This window comes from Apostichopus japonicus, chromosome 11, assembly GCF_037975245.1.
Source record: "Apostichopus japonicus isolate 1M-3 chromosome 11, ASM3797524v1, whole genome shotgun sequence".
NCBI classification, from domain to species: domain Eukaryota; kingdom Metazoa; phylum Echinodermata; class Holothuroidea; order Aspidochirotida; family Stichopodidae; genus Apostichopus; species Apostichopus japonicus.
Window position 1 is genome coordinate 17043799 of NC_092571.1, and position 16808 is coordinate 17060606.

The 16808-nt window shown below is 38.4% G+C and overlaps 1 protein-coding gene across 1 annotated transcript in view; it reads right to left on the reverse strand.

Moving 5' to 3' along the window:
• The window catches only part of LOC139975507 (cleavage stimulation factor subunit 1-like), a 28840-nt gene extending 17882 nt beyond the window's left edge, over positions 1-10958 (reverse strand). The window contains exons 1-11 of the mRNA XM_071983482.1: positions 10507-10958; positions 8629-8759; positions 7824-7895; positions 7029-7121; positions 6429-6469; positions 5520-5642; positions 4155-4353; positions 3203-3282; positions 2864-3019; positions 1403-1544; positions 197-277 (exon numbers count right to left, since the gene is read on the reverse strand). Coding sequence (XP_071839583.1) covers positions 197-277; positions 1403-1544; positions 2864-3019; positions 3203-3282; positions 4155-4353; positions 5520-5642; positions 6429-6469; positions 7029-7121; positions 7824-7895; positions 8629-8759; positions 10507-10565 — 1177 coding nt within the window. The 5' untranslated portion in view covers positions 10566-10958. The remainder of the gene's footprint in view (positions 1-196; positions 278-1402; positions 1545-2863; positions 3020-3202; positions 3283-4154; positions 4354-5519; positions 5643-6428; positions 6470-7028; positions 7122-7823; positions 7896-8628; positions 8760-10506) is intronic.
• Positions 10959-16808: the final 5850 nt, after the last annotated feature.

Genomic DNA, 16808 nt, shown 5'->3' on the forward strand with positions numbered 1-16808 from the left:
CACATATTTAATGAGTTTCCCAGATTTATCAAAAACTTCAAATGTATATATCTTGGAAACAAAAGGAGCTTTTCCATAAATTTCAACAGATTTTGAATGAGACTATCACACACAACAAATGTACTGAATATGGGGCAAATTGGCTAGGTGTCCGTAGCACTTTAAGGAAATTAATTAATCAGAATGGGGCACTTACCCAGAGACAGAAGTTTGTTCCTCTCTGCGTTCCTCGAGTCCCAGCAACAGAGGCTGGTAGTCTTCTCATCTGGAAACAGGACTGTGGGAAACAGTAAAATATCACAGCCATTAGTAAACTTGTCTGATTTTGAAACTAAGTCCTCTGTATATTCTCATATATGATTTTCTTCCACCTGAAACGAGGATGACCAGCCAGATGGAGATTTTGTGCAGCAGTTCATGGACGACTAAAAAAAAAACTTCGAAAATCAAAGGTTCTATCTGGATTAGAGCAGCCACATGCTAACCAGAATTGCCAATTGATAATAATCTAAATTACGAAGATGCACAGTAAGTTTTGGTAACATTTTAGTAATATTCAGCTTTTCAAGACTCATGAAACCTCCAAATTATCATTTAAAATTAGCACACTAAATTTAATTTACTAATTTGATAATTTCCTAATTTGATATTCAAGCTAATGTTGTTCATCCACGATCATCAGGTGTATAGACGACATTTTCACAATGAGCCAGTTTTATGACTTCTTAAAACCCTTGAAGTTCACTAAATTAAACCAATAAAATTATCTAGACCATCAGATCTTAATGGAATTAATTTTAATGGGGGAAAAGAAGTCTTTCTGTGAACAGGCAGACAGTCACTTTTACTCATTAATACACTGTAAGGAGAACTTGAAATTTTGTTGATATTTGGGAGTTTTCAAACCTTCTAACATTTTTGAGTAGGTTGCATCCCTGTATTGATTGCAATCTTCAAGGCAAAACCGCCTTCCATTCATTCAACTGTCTCCAAAATCGGAAATATGTTTCAAGAACAGTGCACCCAAAAGAACATTTTTGTTACTTTTCAATACTTAGCCAAGGCCTACAGTACTTTTTTATAATAGCAGATTACGACTATGTCCACCAAACACATATGAAAGCTCTGGAAAAGACAGAAATTGTTATTCGTTGCGAAAAGGATCACGCTAATTTACGGGGGGACTGCAACACGTCGGTGAGTAGAAGAACTGATATTTGCACTGCAGACCACACTACCTACTAGGTACATCAACATTAAGAATTGAGTTTGATCCATTTGGCAAGTCTACCGGGGTTGAAAAGTTTTATTACTTCAATGCAAGAAAAACCGATGATTTACGATGGGTTTTTTTTTTTCTTAAGGCAGACCTATTTCTGGAGATTGAGTTGTTATCATTTACCGTAGTCTTCTGTGTGGTTAAAGACAGCGTTGTTCTTGTGCCTTTGTTTATCGGAGCCTGCACCGGTATACGTGATCAGGGTTCTGCTCGTGCTCAGCTCCCAGAGTCTCACTAACGAATCCTTTCCACTTGATAGTACATACTGTTCAGAGAAAGAAGACAAAAGTCATATGCCGTGTGGTCAGAAAACAAAAGAGAATAGATAACAGAGAGACGATGTATTCTTCGTCAGAGCCAGCACCAGCAAACATAATCGTACTTCTATTTCAGCTGAGCCCGACAGAGTCGCAGCGACTAATCCTTTCCCACTTTGACAGCACATATGGTTAATTGAGGAGTGCCAATGTTCACGATTATACTTATAACACTTAACTAATTTCAGACCGTGGTGGTAGCTCTGGCACTGATCTGTTCCTTTAATTATCTAACTTCTTTTCCAATGCCATCATGTCTGTTCATCTGTATTCACGAAAAGGGCACAGAACCTTTTTGGGGGGATTGTCCTTAGCATGACCTCAATAGTTAATTTGGTTGCCTGGTGGCATATTTTGTGGCCCCCTGATGATTAAGCAGTTACACCAATCCAAGCTCTGACTGAATAAACCAGGATTCGGTTTGAAGCACATAATTAGATGCGACAGCGTCTGGGAGAAAATTTGACATCTTCATAATTTAATTTGTTCAGCTGTTTCAATCCGAAGGTAACATTCCATGATTTTAAAGTAACATGACACCCTGAGTCCTTTTCTGGTTATGTCTAACTTTTCCTTATGTTGACTATTCGTGTCTAGACGCACGACTAATTCATCAGTTACATCTTTAGACATTGTTTATAAAGTACATGGTCTTTCAACGTTGCGACCTGCCAACTCATTGAAATTTCAGATATTCCCCTTGAATGATCAAAACAAAACGAATTCAAATTGAAGAACTGGTAGATTCCCCCTTCCCCCACCCACCCCTTTCCTCCCCCCCCATTCTAGTCAAAAACTGCCAACAAGCATTCAATTAATTCAACTGTCAAACTCATCAATTCGTGAGTCACATGACAATTTAATTTCTCTAAGAGGGCCACCGAGAACCAAAACCGTTTCCTTAGATTGGACAATTTGCAGTGTATTTAATACGATATTGGGTGTACAAGCAAGCCTAAGGTCTTAACAAGCCAAGCATACCAGACAAGTGCAGGATTAAAGGCTGATTTCTGTTTTACAGGACTGAAATCTGTCCCGGACCAATTTTGGCATTCGGACTGCCAGTTGAGGACCCCTGCTCTATGATCCGGCTAAGTGACACGTATGACATTCTGGCATTAACGGCAAGTTGCCACAAACCCACCCACATTCTTTATCGGTATGCATGGATATGCTGAATGAATAATATATCTTACTCGAAAGGGACCAAACCGCAAGAAATTTGTTGATTCTACAAAACTTATTGAGACCACGATCTATGGCGTACCTTTCCGTTCTTTGAGAACTTTACAGAGCAGACGGATTCGCCACCGTGGGCCTTGTAGAATGTGTTGATGCAACGGTTACTGACTCCGTCCCAAATCTTGATGTCACCGTCTTTACTGCCGGTGACGTACATGTTCCCCATCCGGCTGTATTTCACCTAAACACGTTAGAAAAATAAAGAAATAAAAAAAAATAAAAAAAATTATAACAAATTTTGCATTTTTGCAATTCGGATTCTGGAAGCGGTACGGTTGCTGGAGATTATCCTCCTGTTTATTTCTGTGTTAACTAAAAATTACTAAAAATATGTATCTTTGAAGCAAGCAAAAGGAACACTTACCGATAAAACCGCTCCTTTGTGTTGGTCTTGAGGATTGGAGGAAACAAAGCACTGCAAAGAGTTGATGTCGTACAGCCGCACTGTGATCAAAGAAAAAAAGAAATATATATAAGGAGATAAAAAGGTGAATTCCTGGGCACAGAAAGCTTTTCTCCGTAACCACAAGTTTCTATCTTAAAGATACGTTTGATATAAATATGACGTGGAGGATTCACATGACTTAAATTAATGTCATGCATTTCTGTTGTGAAAGAGATCCCTTACATCCAAATTTGCAAATACAATTTAGGTTAAAAAAAAAAACAATTGTGAATATCCTGTCTCCTTTGACTGCAGATAAAACTGATGAATTTTGCAAAGGTTACAAATCTGAGTCCCTTTTTATTAAGCCATGCAAGCTCATAGCTGTTAGTGTGGCAAAGATTATGACTTTTTCGATGCATCTGGTCACAGCAGAGGGAATGGTGTCATCACGGCAATTAAGCCAATTCTTTTTATCTGTATTCTTTGTAACATTTCAAACATTTATCCATGCAGGAAAAGTTTTTTATTCTGAATTAAAGACAAAATTGAAGGCTACAAAGCAAACATTCCAAAAAAGCACTACGCATCGTCGAGAAGATTATAGTACTAGAAAGTGGAGCTTTTGCAGAATCTCTACCATGATGACATCACAAGCCCTTACAACAATAGATTAAACAAGAGTTTAGCCAATCAAAGTAGGTAAAAGTACATTCAAATAATTATATCTCGAGTTAGGGGCATGATGTCTGCCAGATATTTTTGTCTCTTTTTAAGATAAACATTAGCTAAAAGTAAGCTTGAAAAATATTACCATCAAAAATAAAAAAAAAATAAAAAAATCTTAAAGACTCACAGCCCTGTTAATCAGACTAAAGACAATGTTCTTCAATTTCGTTTCTCTCTGATACCACGAAGATGAACTACTTACAAGTCGGGTGTTTGGTCCCAACCAGGACGTAATCTCCGGTTGGATGCACGGCCAGGCTTTTAACTTTCTCTACTTCGTGAATAATCTTGAAAGCTCTCTTGACTGTCGACTTGGAGTACTGGAAAAATTTCACTGTGTAATCTTTGCTCCCTGAGATGAGCACGGGAGACGTCGGGTGGAACTCTACGGCCGTCACTTCCTACGATGGGGCAATAACATGAAATGGATGGCAGAATTTAAATACATGGTTGATGGCCGTGAAAAAAATAAAGAAATACCACCCTAAACAAATAGTAGTGGGTGAGGCTTTGTTACTCAGTGTCTTTCTGAACAAGGCTGGTAATGTTCACATGCAAAGTGAAAATTGTTAGGGAAAAAAATTGTAGACAGTCAAAAATCACTACTATCAGTCCGATTGCATATTCTATATCACTTTTATATCTTGACAAATAATAGTGGCCGTTCACACATCTGGGGGCTCATCAATCACCGTGGCTGAATGAATTATGTTATTATGCAATCCATTATTAAGCCCAGTTGCTCAGATGGCTACAAAAAGAAACTGGGAAACCATGTACAGACTCGTATAAACCCAAATGACATTTTTCAGGTGTATATACACAAATCTAAACCCTGTTGATTGTCATCTAAGGGTGATCTACCGAAAAATGTTTTGGTATGGTTATTAGAATTTATACAATAATGGATTTCCATTAACTGCAATGAGGAGCTGATTGCATTCCCCCCAACCCCGACCCCTCCCCAGCATTTTTCTTTTGGACTGTGACAAATGGAAATATAGTTCAGCCCTAAGGTGATCTTTAATTTACCAGAAGGATTTGATTTGAAGTGAATTTTGACAAGTCCATGTAATGAATTGCATCAACATGTACGTGGGATTTTAGTATACATATTGTAGTATTAAAGAGTCAAAAAGCTAATTTAGAGCTAAAGCAATCTAAAATGTTTCAATTTGAAGAAAACTCATACTTTGAGGATATTTTACAAGAGACAAATTCAACATTCACCTTGGAAATGTTGAGCAAACAACTTTCTGCAGGTTCAGAACATTCGAAATGGTGTCGTTTATATGTCGTTTGTGGGCTATGATTCCTTTGAGATTTTCATACTTTCTAATTTTCATCCCTCATATCTTCTTCTTTTTCTTCAAAAATTTCTTTTTCTTCAAAAATTTTCACTAAATGTATCACCCCACCCCTCCCTAACCCCCACTATGACCTTAACAGATGCAATGTCAGACCATAAGGTCCACTGGAAACCATTTTTGAGGAAGATTCAGAGATTGGGTGGGTTAGAAGGGATGGGAGAAACGGATAAAACCGTTGTCTTTGGTTTCATACTTACAGCAGAATGATCGTAGTATGTTCTGATGACCGGATGGCTCTCCACACTCTGTTGTTGATTTTCCATGGCTTGGATGGCAGCCGGGGTAGAACTCTTGGCTAGCATACGCTCGACATCCAAAATCTGCAAAAGATCACGTTGGGAAGAACGAAGATGAGTCATATTGCTGTGGATTCCACTAAGCTGCGTCGTGCTCTGCTACATAGACATGATAACTACTAGACGCTTTCCCACTAACATTGGGTGCGGCAAAAGAAAGATGCTTCTAAGTCTTAAACTACGGAACAAAATAGTTTGAATGTAATTTATGTACTTGACGTCTTGACGACTACCATGCCCCTCTTAAATCTAATAAATATATCACGCCACTGCGAAAGCTGGCACAAAGTTTTACAGAGATCTATTTGCTACGAGGGGATGGCTGTGTGATAGTCTACTGGGAATTGTATACATCTGGTCTCTCAAAGCCAATTGCTACAAAGTTGCAACAAAAACGAAAACAGTTTCTTGTTACACAAAACCTATTATAGTGTGCGAAATATCTTATCACAAAAAGTACAATTCAGAAACTTTGAAATTGTTCTCAGGTTTATTTACGAATAAATGCTGAAACTGTATTTCAATATTAAGGTAGATCTGTAAATGACTACTTAATCAAGTGTTTGAAGGATTTATTGCTCCACCCCCCTAACCCTCCCCCTTCTTATCACCCTCCTGCTCCCCTATTAAAACTTGTGAAGTTAATGCAACAGTCAAAGAAAAGAAATTGACAAAATCTCTACTGAAATTTTACATCCCTATCGTCTGGTTACTCTTACGGTGATCGGTGAATATTCCGAACATGTTCGACTCCATATCAGGAATAACTTAAGGATCGATTGTGAAACATTTTATCTGTTGCATTCTCACCTTAATAGAAGCATCTGCAGAAGCAGTGGCAATTAACTGACCTACAAGAAAAGTATACAAGTTTATGAATTATGGAAAACTATACTTTAGACAATGGTAGTAAAGAGCAAAGAGAGATATGGCTAGAGCAAGATTCCAACCAGTGACTGCTAGGTTTCTAACCCAGAGGTCACTTATTCCAATCCCATTCTAGCCATAAAATTCCTTTGCTCTTTTCTGTTTATACTGTGAATATCATAACATGGAATCCTTTTGAAACACCTCATAACTGTCTGGGCATCTACAAGTTACAATAGTAGGCCCACAGAATATTTAACAGTGATTGGGGAGGGGCACAAGAGAAGACCAATAAATAAGTTGGTCAGCTATGTGTGCATGAAACAATTGTTGCTGACACAAACCATTTACTATTTTATATCACATTACGTTTAGCATTATTTTAAGATCATTAGTGGGGATTCAAGTTGGGGGGATGAGATAAGGACTAGCTAACAAGCTCAAGAGGTCAGACTCCCCTCATACCCCCCCCCCCTGTACACACACATACACATTTAAATGATTCACAAGACAACCATGATCAATGAAGGTGAGTTAACTTACCGTCTAAACTCCAAGCAGCAGTTCGACAAGCTCCTTTGTGAGACGTGACGTAACAAGTCTCATACATAGCTGCTTCTGGCTCGTTGGTTTGAACTAGACGATTTGGTCAACAAAAACGTAAAAGAATTTCTGCATTTAGCCTGAACACATTTAATGTTACTTTGCTAACTGTACTTGCATATTAAATTGTATAGCGGTTTACCAGTCCTAGAATTTCACAATTTAAGCCACTGGATACAAAATTCAAGTGCTTAAAACATTCTTCTGGCTAAAATCAAATCCCATTGGTAGACTTTGGTTATTGTACAGGTACAATGATATTTGCTGATAAAAATGGCCTTACAACACGTTACTTACTGAAAACGTGCATGATTTTTTTGGACTGATGATTGTTAACAATCTTATCATGTGTTCATGTTCTTAATGTCTACTACAAATAATAATAATGTTTTCTTCTACTGGTAAACAACAAAATCCACTAGCTTTTACCCAGTAAGTAGCAAAACTGTCATGGCCTGTTTTACATGAGAGGTAAGACCTATTAAAGAAGTCTGCAAATTATTTAGGAAGAAAGCATATTTCATAAGAGAAGTCAACATGACTCAAAGTAATCTACTTTTGTTTTTCGTATGTATATGTGAGAACTGAGAAATACAATGACTTAATTTGATGAACAATTCTATTACGGATGAAAATGAGCAGATGAACGAGAGTTGTGATGAGAATATACATACTATCAAGTAACTAATTAATTAATTAATTAATTAAGGGTGTCTGTGACAGCTTGTGACTTACCCTCTGTATCAAAATCCAGATCAATGGCAGAAGCTGGAGCCAGTGTATCGGAATACTGATTCAATGGTTTTCCTAATTTGATTTGTAAGAGAACAAAACAGACCATATTCTTGGATACATATAAATAAACAAAATAACAAATTAATCTATGGAGAATACGGTCATATGTTGTAGTGTCATCAAAGTGTTTAGAGCTTTCTGTGAGCAGGTTGGCAGTTTATAACGAGGATGAAATGATGGAGCCAAATGGTGGATACAAAATTAGAAGATTTCAATATTTGTCAGAGATGTTCGACAGAATCCAATACACTCATGAAAGCCAATAAAACCTAATTATATGAAACTGTTTAAACTTTATGGATTATCCTTAAAGACAACTGCTTTGGATAGAAATATTCAACAAATCTCATTTGTTCTTGTACAATACTAGCCTTTAAACCCATCTTTATGGTTAAAAAAACCCAAAACTGTCCCTGTAGGTTGTCTGAAATACAAACAATTTATGTTTAGATAATAGCACACAGATTTGCGCTTCGTTTTACATTAATCTTCCTTAACGACTAAATTTGCAGAAATTGCAATCGTCATACGAGTCGTCTGGAGATAACCGAAATCTGTTTTGATATTAAACCTTGTGTACCTGCATCCTCTGAATGTAATCACCTCTAGACAAACAAAAATGGAACTATTCACTAAATGCACAACTAATTCCTCGCCCTCCCCTTCTCTCCCCTCAAGCTTCTAATAATGGAAGGCAGGAAAAGGACCAAAATATGGGTTTGTGAGACATCCCTGATATACTTACTGTTTGGTTCAGACCTCAGTCCAAGTTGCACAACTTTCTGTAGCCGATTAGAAGGGGGACAGTCAGGCACAGGCTGTATGACCTTGCTGAGTAGCTGTGCACTTTCGTGATGTCCATCATGCAGTAGCTGACTGTAAAAGTAAAATAACATGTTTAGCAATTTTTTTCTTTTTTCTTTAGGCCTATATAACATTTTTAAAATTCCAATTGATTTTTTCTCTCTCATGAATGCTTTGTCATAAATACATGAGATATATGTACAGTATGTTAACTGTTAGTGGTTTTGTGGTATACACAGTAGTCACTAATTGTTTTTTTTAATTTATAATTCTTCCTTATAACCTACTTCCAAGACCACTTGCTTCCAGTTCAATATTAGCACTGGGGCATGCACAAGATTGTAATTATCAGCATGTTACATGTGCTTCTAATACATACATTTCAAGACCAAAATTAGACTAGGCCTAGAACAACATAATACCCTAGATTAGGGCAGTGTTGTAGTCAAGTACCTTCATCCAAGAGTACTTCCAAATTGAGGTTCCAAGTACCAAACAATTAAGGTTTTGAGTACCAAGTAACATAGTTTGAATACTGCTATTTAGGATCTGAATACCAGTGTCAAAGTACGGCATTTTAGAAGCTGAGTACAAGTACTTTTTCATCGGAGTACTTTTCAAGTGCTATTGGTTTACTAAAGATACAAGAACCTTATTCTTATAACTGCTCCCTGGTGATCAATATTTAAAAGCAAATGCTGTAACTGTTGACTTATGGTGATGACATTGCTCAGATCTTGCTATTTTTGGCAAATTCATTTTGATATTGCATTGACATATTACATGGCAGTAACAAGCAACATCCTGACATTTACACAGGGTTGTTAGACTAATACTGCAAACATGATACCATCTGTTCCATATGTTAGCAAGTTGCTTTACATAACTCATGCATTCTTCAACTTTTGACAAACTAAACTTGTGTTTTCATACACTTTAAGCTTGATGTATGACACTGTTTGAGGTAGAGCGGTAGCCTATGACTAGTATTATAGAGTAATAGGATGGAATGCCAATAGGACAGAAACTGAGGGTGGTTTCCTGTTGTAACATTAGCTTTACACAAAACTTGAGGTAACATACTCTTACTTTTGAGTCATCCTAGTATCTTATAGGCCTGTGCCTACCAAGAAGTAATTATGTCAGACCTTTCTACCCTTAGACCTTCTCCTACCTTCCCCCTTTTTGATTCCTTCCATTCATTTTAACTGTAAATAGGCCTTCGTATGTTTAGGAGATGCTATGTTATGTAGGCCTAGTAAGTATGTAGGCTAGCTTAAAGTTAAAGTTTTGTCCTCAATACACAGTAATTAGCATGAGAACGACAGAACACCTGTCTAAACTGTAATTGTGTAAACATGTCTTATTCGAGTTATCACGTAGGCCTGTATTGGTTAAGCCAAACTAGGGATAACAGTAACGCTGTAAAACTGGCTTTAATTTTACAAATTGGCTATTGTTACGACTAGTCATAAGAACAATTTCCAACTACGCATGCGCAGTTGCTATTTTCATGACCAGGAGTACTATTTTTACGACGAGGAGTAACAATAATTTCCTATTAGGGTTAGGGTAAGGGTTAGGATCGAGGTTTAGGGTTATGTTTAGGGTTAGGGTTACCCCTACTACATGCGCAGTTGTTTATTTACTTTACTGCTCTTGAATTTGCCTTTGTCGTAAGAATAGTTTATAAATAGTTGTTACGACTCGTCGTAAGAATAACCAAGGCCTTAATTTTACAAATATGATTAACGTTAGTCTAGGCCTAGCCAACAGTTTGGACAAAGCCATGTTATTGTTAGGCTACAGCTGACCTTACCTGATGATCATACGATACATCAAATCTCGCTCTCTTACAGTTCTCGTCCCTTCTGACATCTCGACTAAGTTGACGATAACACTTTTGGAATTAGAAGGCGAATATCAGTATGTTCAGAGGAGAGATTGAAGACTGTCGGTGTTAGGGAACAATTACAATTTGTGAGTCCTACCCGCCGTCTGATTCCACAATTGACGGCCTGTCTGAAGCTAGCAGTCAACACGAACATACACTTCAGGATAACAGTAGAAAGCACTTGAAACAGCTCTTGAAGATGAGTGAACATAGAGCATGTTTGGTGGAATATTAATCGCCTAATATTAAGAATTTTTGCCAATAATGTTTAAAGTAGATAATCCGCAGTTTTGCGATTTTATTTTGAAAACGGCGCAACGGGAAGGCATTGCTAAATTTCTGACTCCTGTCGATTCTTGAGGTTGTGCAATGCATCCTTGCTCTTTACTGCTGGCTTCAAACAGGTTCCAGGGTTTCCACTTAGCGAACGAGGCACAATCACAGAAATTTACACATGTAGAAGCCATAGCACCCACAGAAATGTATACATTTCTGTGATTGCACCTGCTGACAACAATACGCTTTCCAGCGATTTGAAGATCATTCACGCCATCTTGGTACAACCAAAACAATGACTCGCGCAAAGGCGGGTGGGTGTCTGTACGTTATAGTCAGGGACGTAGCTAAGGCGTGATGATTGGGGGGGTGTAGTGGCTGAAATTCCAACTGGATGGGTTTTGGAGCCAGAAAATTCCGACTGCTGCCTTGTACCCCCCCCCCCGCACTAATCGTCAACGATACGGTCAGTGTCAGTCAGACAACCCATCTCTCGCGACTGCACTTATGTTCCGAACTTTTTTCGATACATTTGTACCTTATGGGGCAAAGTTTTTGCTTATGTTGATGGCACTTTTAAGCTTCCGTAGATTAGCATTGGCGTTTTAATTGTATACCGTAGAGACAATGTATACCCCAACGACGTAGCCAGGAGTTTGAAAGAGGGAGCACCTTTTGCGATTGATATGGGGGAGGGGTCTAAGGGGAGGGGTCTCCCCCTCCCCTTTGAGATATTTTTGAACAATTGAAGGTCCTTAGATGCGATCTGGTGCAATTTGTTGCCAGTTTCATCATTATCATATGATATCATATTATCAGCAGATTTTGTTTCCTGTTCGAATTCTTTTACATAATATAGAGTTCTTTTACATAATATACCAGAAATACATTTGACGAACTTAACTGATGGACAATATAAACTTTCATATTTTTTAAGACAGCCAGATGTGCAGTGGCGTAAAAACAAATATTGTTATCGCCGTGTATTAGCAGTGTAATAATAACAGTTTTTTAACATATTTTTCGACACTGAAAGGGGGAGCAGTGGCTCCCCTGCTCTCCCTGGCTACGTCCCTGTATATCCTGAACTTACTTGAAGCTAGCGAACAGGGTCGACCCACCCAATAGCAAAATTAATACATAAATTATCCGAATTGAAGCTGGCGAACGTTGTATTTTTTTTTAGAGTATTCAAAATCATACGAAGTTTTGTATGGTGGAGTATAAGGATCGCGAGATACAATTTCTCAATGTGACGAGGAAAACGTGGTAAATATGACTGATTAAAGGTCAATTTTGATCGAAAATTTTATGCCACTCACAAATTACAAGAACATATGAAAATAAGAGTGCGACAGTCAGAAAAATTAGAGTGCGACAGTCGGAAATTCCGAATTGAAGCTGGCGACAGTCGGAAATTCCGACAGTCGGAAATTCCGACTGTCGCACTCAAATTTTCCAACTATCGTCATTTTTACCAAGATTGGGGGGGGGGGGGTGAGACACCCCCCACACCCCCCTCTAGCGACGTCCCTGGTTATAGTTACTAGGTTTCGACAACATCGTGATCTTATCGTTAAAATATACCTTTACTTTCACATATAGAAGCACTTGATGCACTAGATAATCTAGATTAGCTCGAATTTTGTGGAAAAAATATACTAGTTGAAAAAAAATTACAACTAACGGATATTTAGCCTCTGCTTACACAGTTGTTCTTACTTTTGAAGAAAGAAAACGAGCATATGTTCCCAAATGTACAATCTTCAAGTAAACTAGTATACGGTAGGCCCTTCTGAATCTCAATGGCAAAATGACATAAACGCCAACCTAGCGCTACAAAGTATGAATAAGAGTATACGTTATTATACAAATAATAAATGGTTATGAGTGCGATAGTGCAAATATTTCATGAGTTGAAAGATGGAATGTTCCATTCAACGAGGCGCAGCCGAGTTGAATAGAACAAATTACATCTTTCAACGAATGAAATATTTGCACTATTGCACGAATGGAAACCATTTATTATTTGTTTTATACAACACCTTCAAATTTGGATATAATTGGATGTAAAATGCACTCATGCCAAAGGCGTAGGAACCGGGGGGGGGGCTGGGGGGGGGCGCCAGCCCCCCAGTAAAAAATGTGGAGGGGCGGAAGTATCATTCCGCCCCCCCACTTCGCAAGTCAGAAAACCCCTTTTTCATTTCCAAATGAGAAAAAAAAATCTCATTGGAGCACCAAATTGCATCTAAGGCCAGGTGAAAATACAAAATTAAGTTTACAAAATGGAGTGGGTGTTGAAGTGTGCTATATTGCACCAAATTGCATCTGAGGCCACCTGGAAATGCAAAAAAAGGAAATGCAAAATAAAGCAAAAAAAGGAAATGCAAAAAAAGGGGACACCCCCTCTCCTTAGACCCCTCCCCCAGGCCGGCCATCAGTCTTCAGCCCCCCCACTCAAAAGTACCTTCCTACGCCACTGACTCATGCAACAGATTGTTTTGAACAGACAGGTTTCTCTGCTCTCTTACCATTGATAAAAGTGCTATAATAAAAGTATAACACATGGTTCTATTTCATAGAGTGCAATAGAGCGGATTTTGCATGCAATCGACTAGCAGTTGAACAATCAAATGGCCGGAATATAAGTAGATGTTGTATAATAGATAATAAAACAAGAGGCCCTTAACTAGATACATAAGGCACAATGCCCAGCCGTCTATATTGTTCACCATATTAATTTTGATTGGACCGAAATGTAGGGAAGACGGCTTTACAGAAATGTTTGGGCTACTGGGGAGCATGCAGGTACTCCGGAGTTGAGGGGCACCAACATTTTATGGAGGGACAAGAACCAATTATTAAAGGAGAAGCACAATACTCACGTGCTGTTACTTGTGATGATTTAGTTCACATGATAGTGGACACTTAATTAAAGATCTGCTATATTGGCTCCAATTATAGTTCGCAGCTATAGGAAAGTTTTGTGATTACGTAATCGACCTGACAAGGTCGTAAATCGACTGCAGGCTCTACAATTAGCCTGCATATCTTCCTGCATTAGGCTCTTTCTGTAAACACTGTGCGGAAATAATGTTCATATCTACAGTGTAGTTAATAATACAACGTTCACAGAAAGACCCTCATACAAGAAAAATATGTGGCAGGCGTTGCAGACTAATTGGTAAAAAGAGGTCATTTTAACGACCAAGGCAGGTCGATTACGTAAATCTCAGAAATTTTTCTATGATAGCGTGCTCAGATATAGTTGAGGTCTATAAAGCAGACCGGGGTGGATGAGACGGGAGAACAATATAGTCTGAAAGTTAAAGGGGCATGCCTCCTGGACCCAGCCTGGCTACCGGACTATTGGGAAAGGGGTTAATAATTAAATGGAGCCATATATACACCTTAGACAAATGCTCAGTGAATGATCAATAAAGACTGAAAAAGTAATGTTGAGATAAGTTTCTTCCGTGAACATTTTTGTGGCAGTTAATTTAAGTACACAATAGCGCTGAAGCTCAGCGAAAGATCTTCGCAAAATTGCTGCATGTTTTAATTGAAAGGTACCTCATAGTAATGAAACAACCAAGCTGCCGTTACATAGCTGTGTTGATGATGCAGGTGGTTGTAAAATAGGTCAATACCCAGCAAACACAAAACGTTATCATAACATTTTTAAAAAAGCCTAGAAAATATGTTTTTATAACGTTAAATGTGGTGTTATGAAAACGTCGGCATAACGTTTTTATGAGATATTAATGTTATGTTAATGTTTTAACAAAAGAATGTTTTGAACTAATAGCCTGAACACGTTTTTGTGTTTGCTGGGTACCCACTCGAACATATCACTTCTGCAAATAATTTTGAATGGAACTGCCCAAAATATGTTATTTACTTTCTGACTGTTGTATCAGATTATCCGAGTAGAAACAGGTACACACATACTTGCAACAAAAAATTCAAGATGGAAGAAGAAATATAGCTACGCTCTCTCAAAATATGCAACTCTTCCTCCTCCCCAGTGGCGGAGCTAGGGGTATTGGTCAGGGGGCGAGATTGGTCTGTAGGGGCGCTTTCGACACTATCTAGCGGAGCGTCACCACAGGTTTGCGCGGAGCGTACATATTTTTTTTTAGTACAGATATTCTTAGATCGCCGTCAATGACCCTTTCCGGGCCTTGCTAATTTGCAGATAAACGAAGAATGAATAGGTGTCATCGCCATTTTGTCAGAAAATTACACCAACAAAATGTGACAAATGTCAATAGGTATTTGAGAGCGCAATAAAATAGTAAATAATCGCGAAAATAAGTAAAAAGTGGTAAAAAGCTGAGAAGGGCGTCAGTAGTCCATTTGAGCCCCTCTGACTGTATGGACGCTCCGCCACTGCTCCTCCCCACCCCCCCCCCTCCCCCTATAAAATGGTTATATGTCTTTGTTTTAATTATATAACTCTTAACAATGATGACATGCTGTTTCTAATTTTTTACACTGTACATTCCTTTATTAAAGAATATGAAAGTTACAATTGAAAAAAAAACACCATCATAGATGTAGGCCTACAAACTTGTATTGCAACATGGTACAGTGTTGTCTACTTGCACGGTATAGTATATATTTTTTGTAATACCGTATTATATGTATTGTTTTCATTTTGTAAATTAATCTCCATATGATAACTCTTAGGTATCTTCGGTGATGCATAGTGATCACCAGTGGCGGCGTCAAGGGGGGGGGGGGGGCTTGGGGGGGCTTTAGCCCCCCCCACTGAAGTAGTCAGCCCCCCCATTAGCCCCCCAACTGAAATAGGCAAAAAAAAACCTCATTGAAACAATATAGCCTACCCAAATTTTGTCAGCCATAACTCAGTGCTACAATGGTCAATGGAAATTTTGATGAATTTTTCACATGATAATAGTGACTCAGTTGTGGTGCAGGAAGCCTTGTTTTGGTGACTGATAAAAACAATTCAGAATCCAGCTTTATCCGCCAGGTGTTACTCACAAAAAAATGCATATTTTTGGAGAAATTTTCAGGTGACAAAAGCCTCGCTAAATGCCACCATTTTGCATGTAGGCCTTTCCAGGTTTGGGAAAAATTTCAAAAGGGGAGGGGGCACCCCCTCCCCTTATACCCCTCCCCAAGGACGGCAATCACTCAATCTTGTAAGCCACCCAAAAAATTGCCTCAGCCCCCCCTTAGCCTCCCCAACTAAAAATTCCTGGCGCCGCCACTGGTGATCACGTGTGCATACTTAAAGTACTTGTCGTGAAATACAATTTATTACTTCATAACCTCAAAAAGGATGCATATATACATTTACCACTTACTTTTTTCTTCATCGTCATTTGCTTGGAATTTACAACAAGGACTCTATCGTGTTGCATCTTAATGAGTAATTTCAATGTCCGTTTTGTATGAGTGACTTCGCGGAGTCGAAGCAAAGTGGGAAGATAATTGAGAACGACACTAGCCAAGGGACAAACTAAAACGAATGACAGCGAATGACCGAATGACAATTGACTTTGTACAGAGTTAATTATCATTTGCGAATGACAGCGAATGAAGGCGCTTGACAACGAATGACACCGAATGACAACGAAGGACAGTATTGAGAAGAGCTGGAGTGGAGTAAATGCGGTTATTGGTTTTCTGCGCAAAAATGATTTGAGGAAAATCGCATATAACGTGGTTGCAGGGTTTTGGTGTAATTTACGGATAGAAACCACAGGGAAAGTTTTTGTGTGAGAATGCGCTTGAGTGCTGTGCTTTTTACCTCTGTAGAGTTATATAGAAAGATAACTGAAGCCGTTTCAAGATTATAATATTGTTAGTTTCTAACAATTAATATCGGAAAAATGACGTTAAATTTACTTTTCAAAATCAGACTATAAGGTGCGTTTTTATCTTGTCCGTACTTTACTAGATCTAGATACCCACGA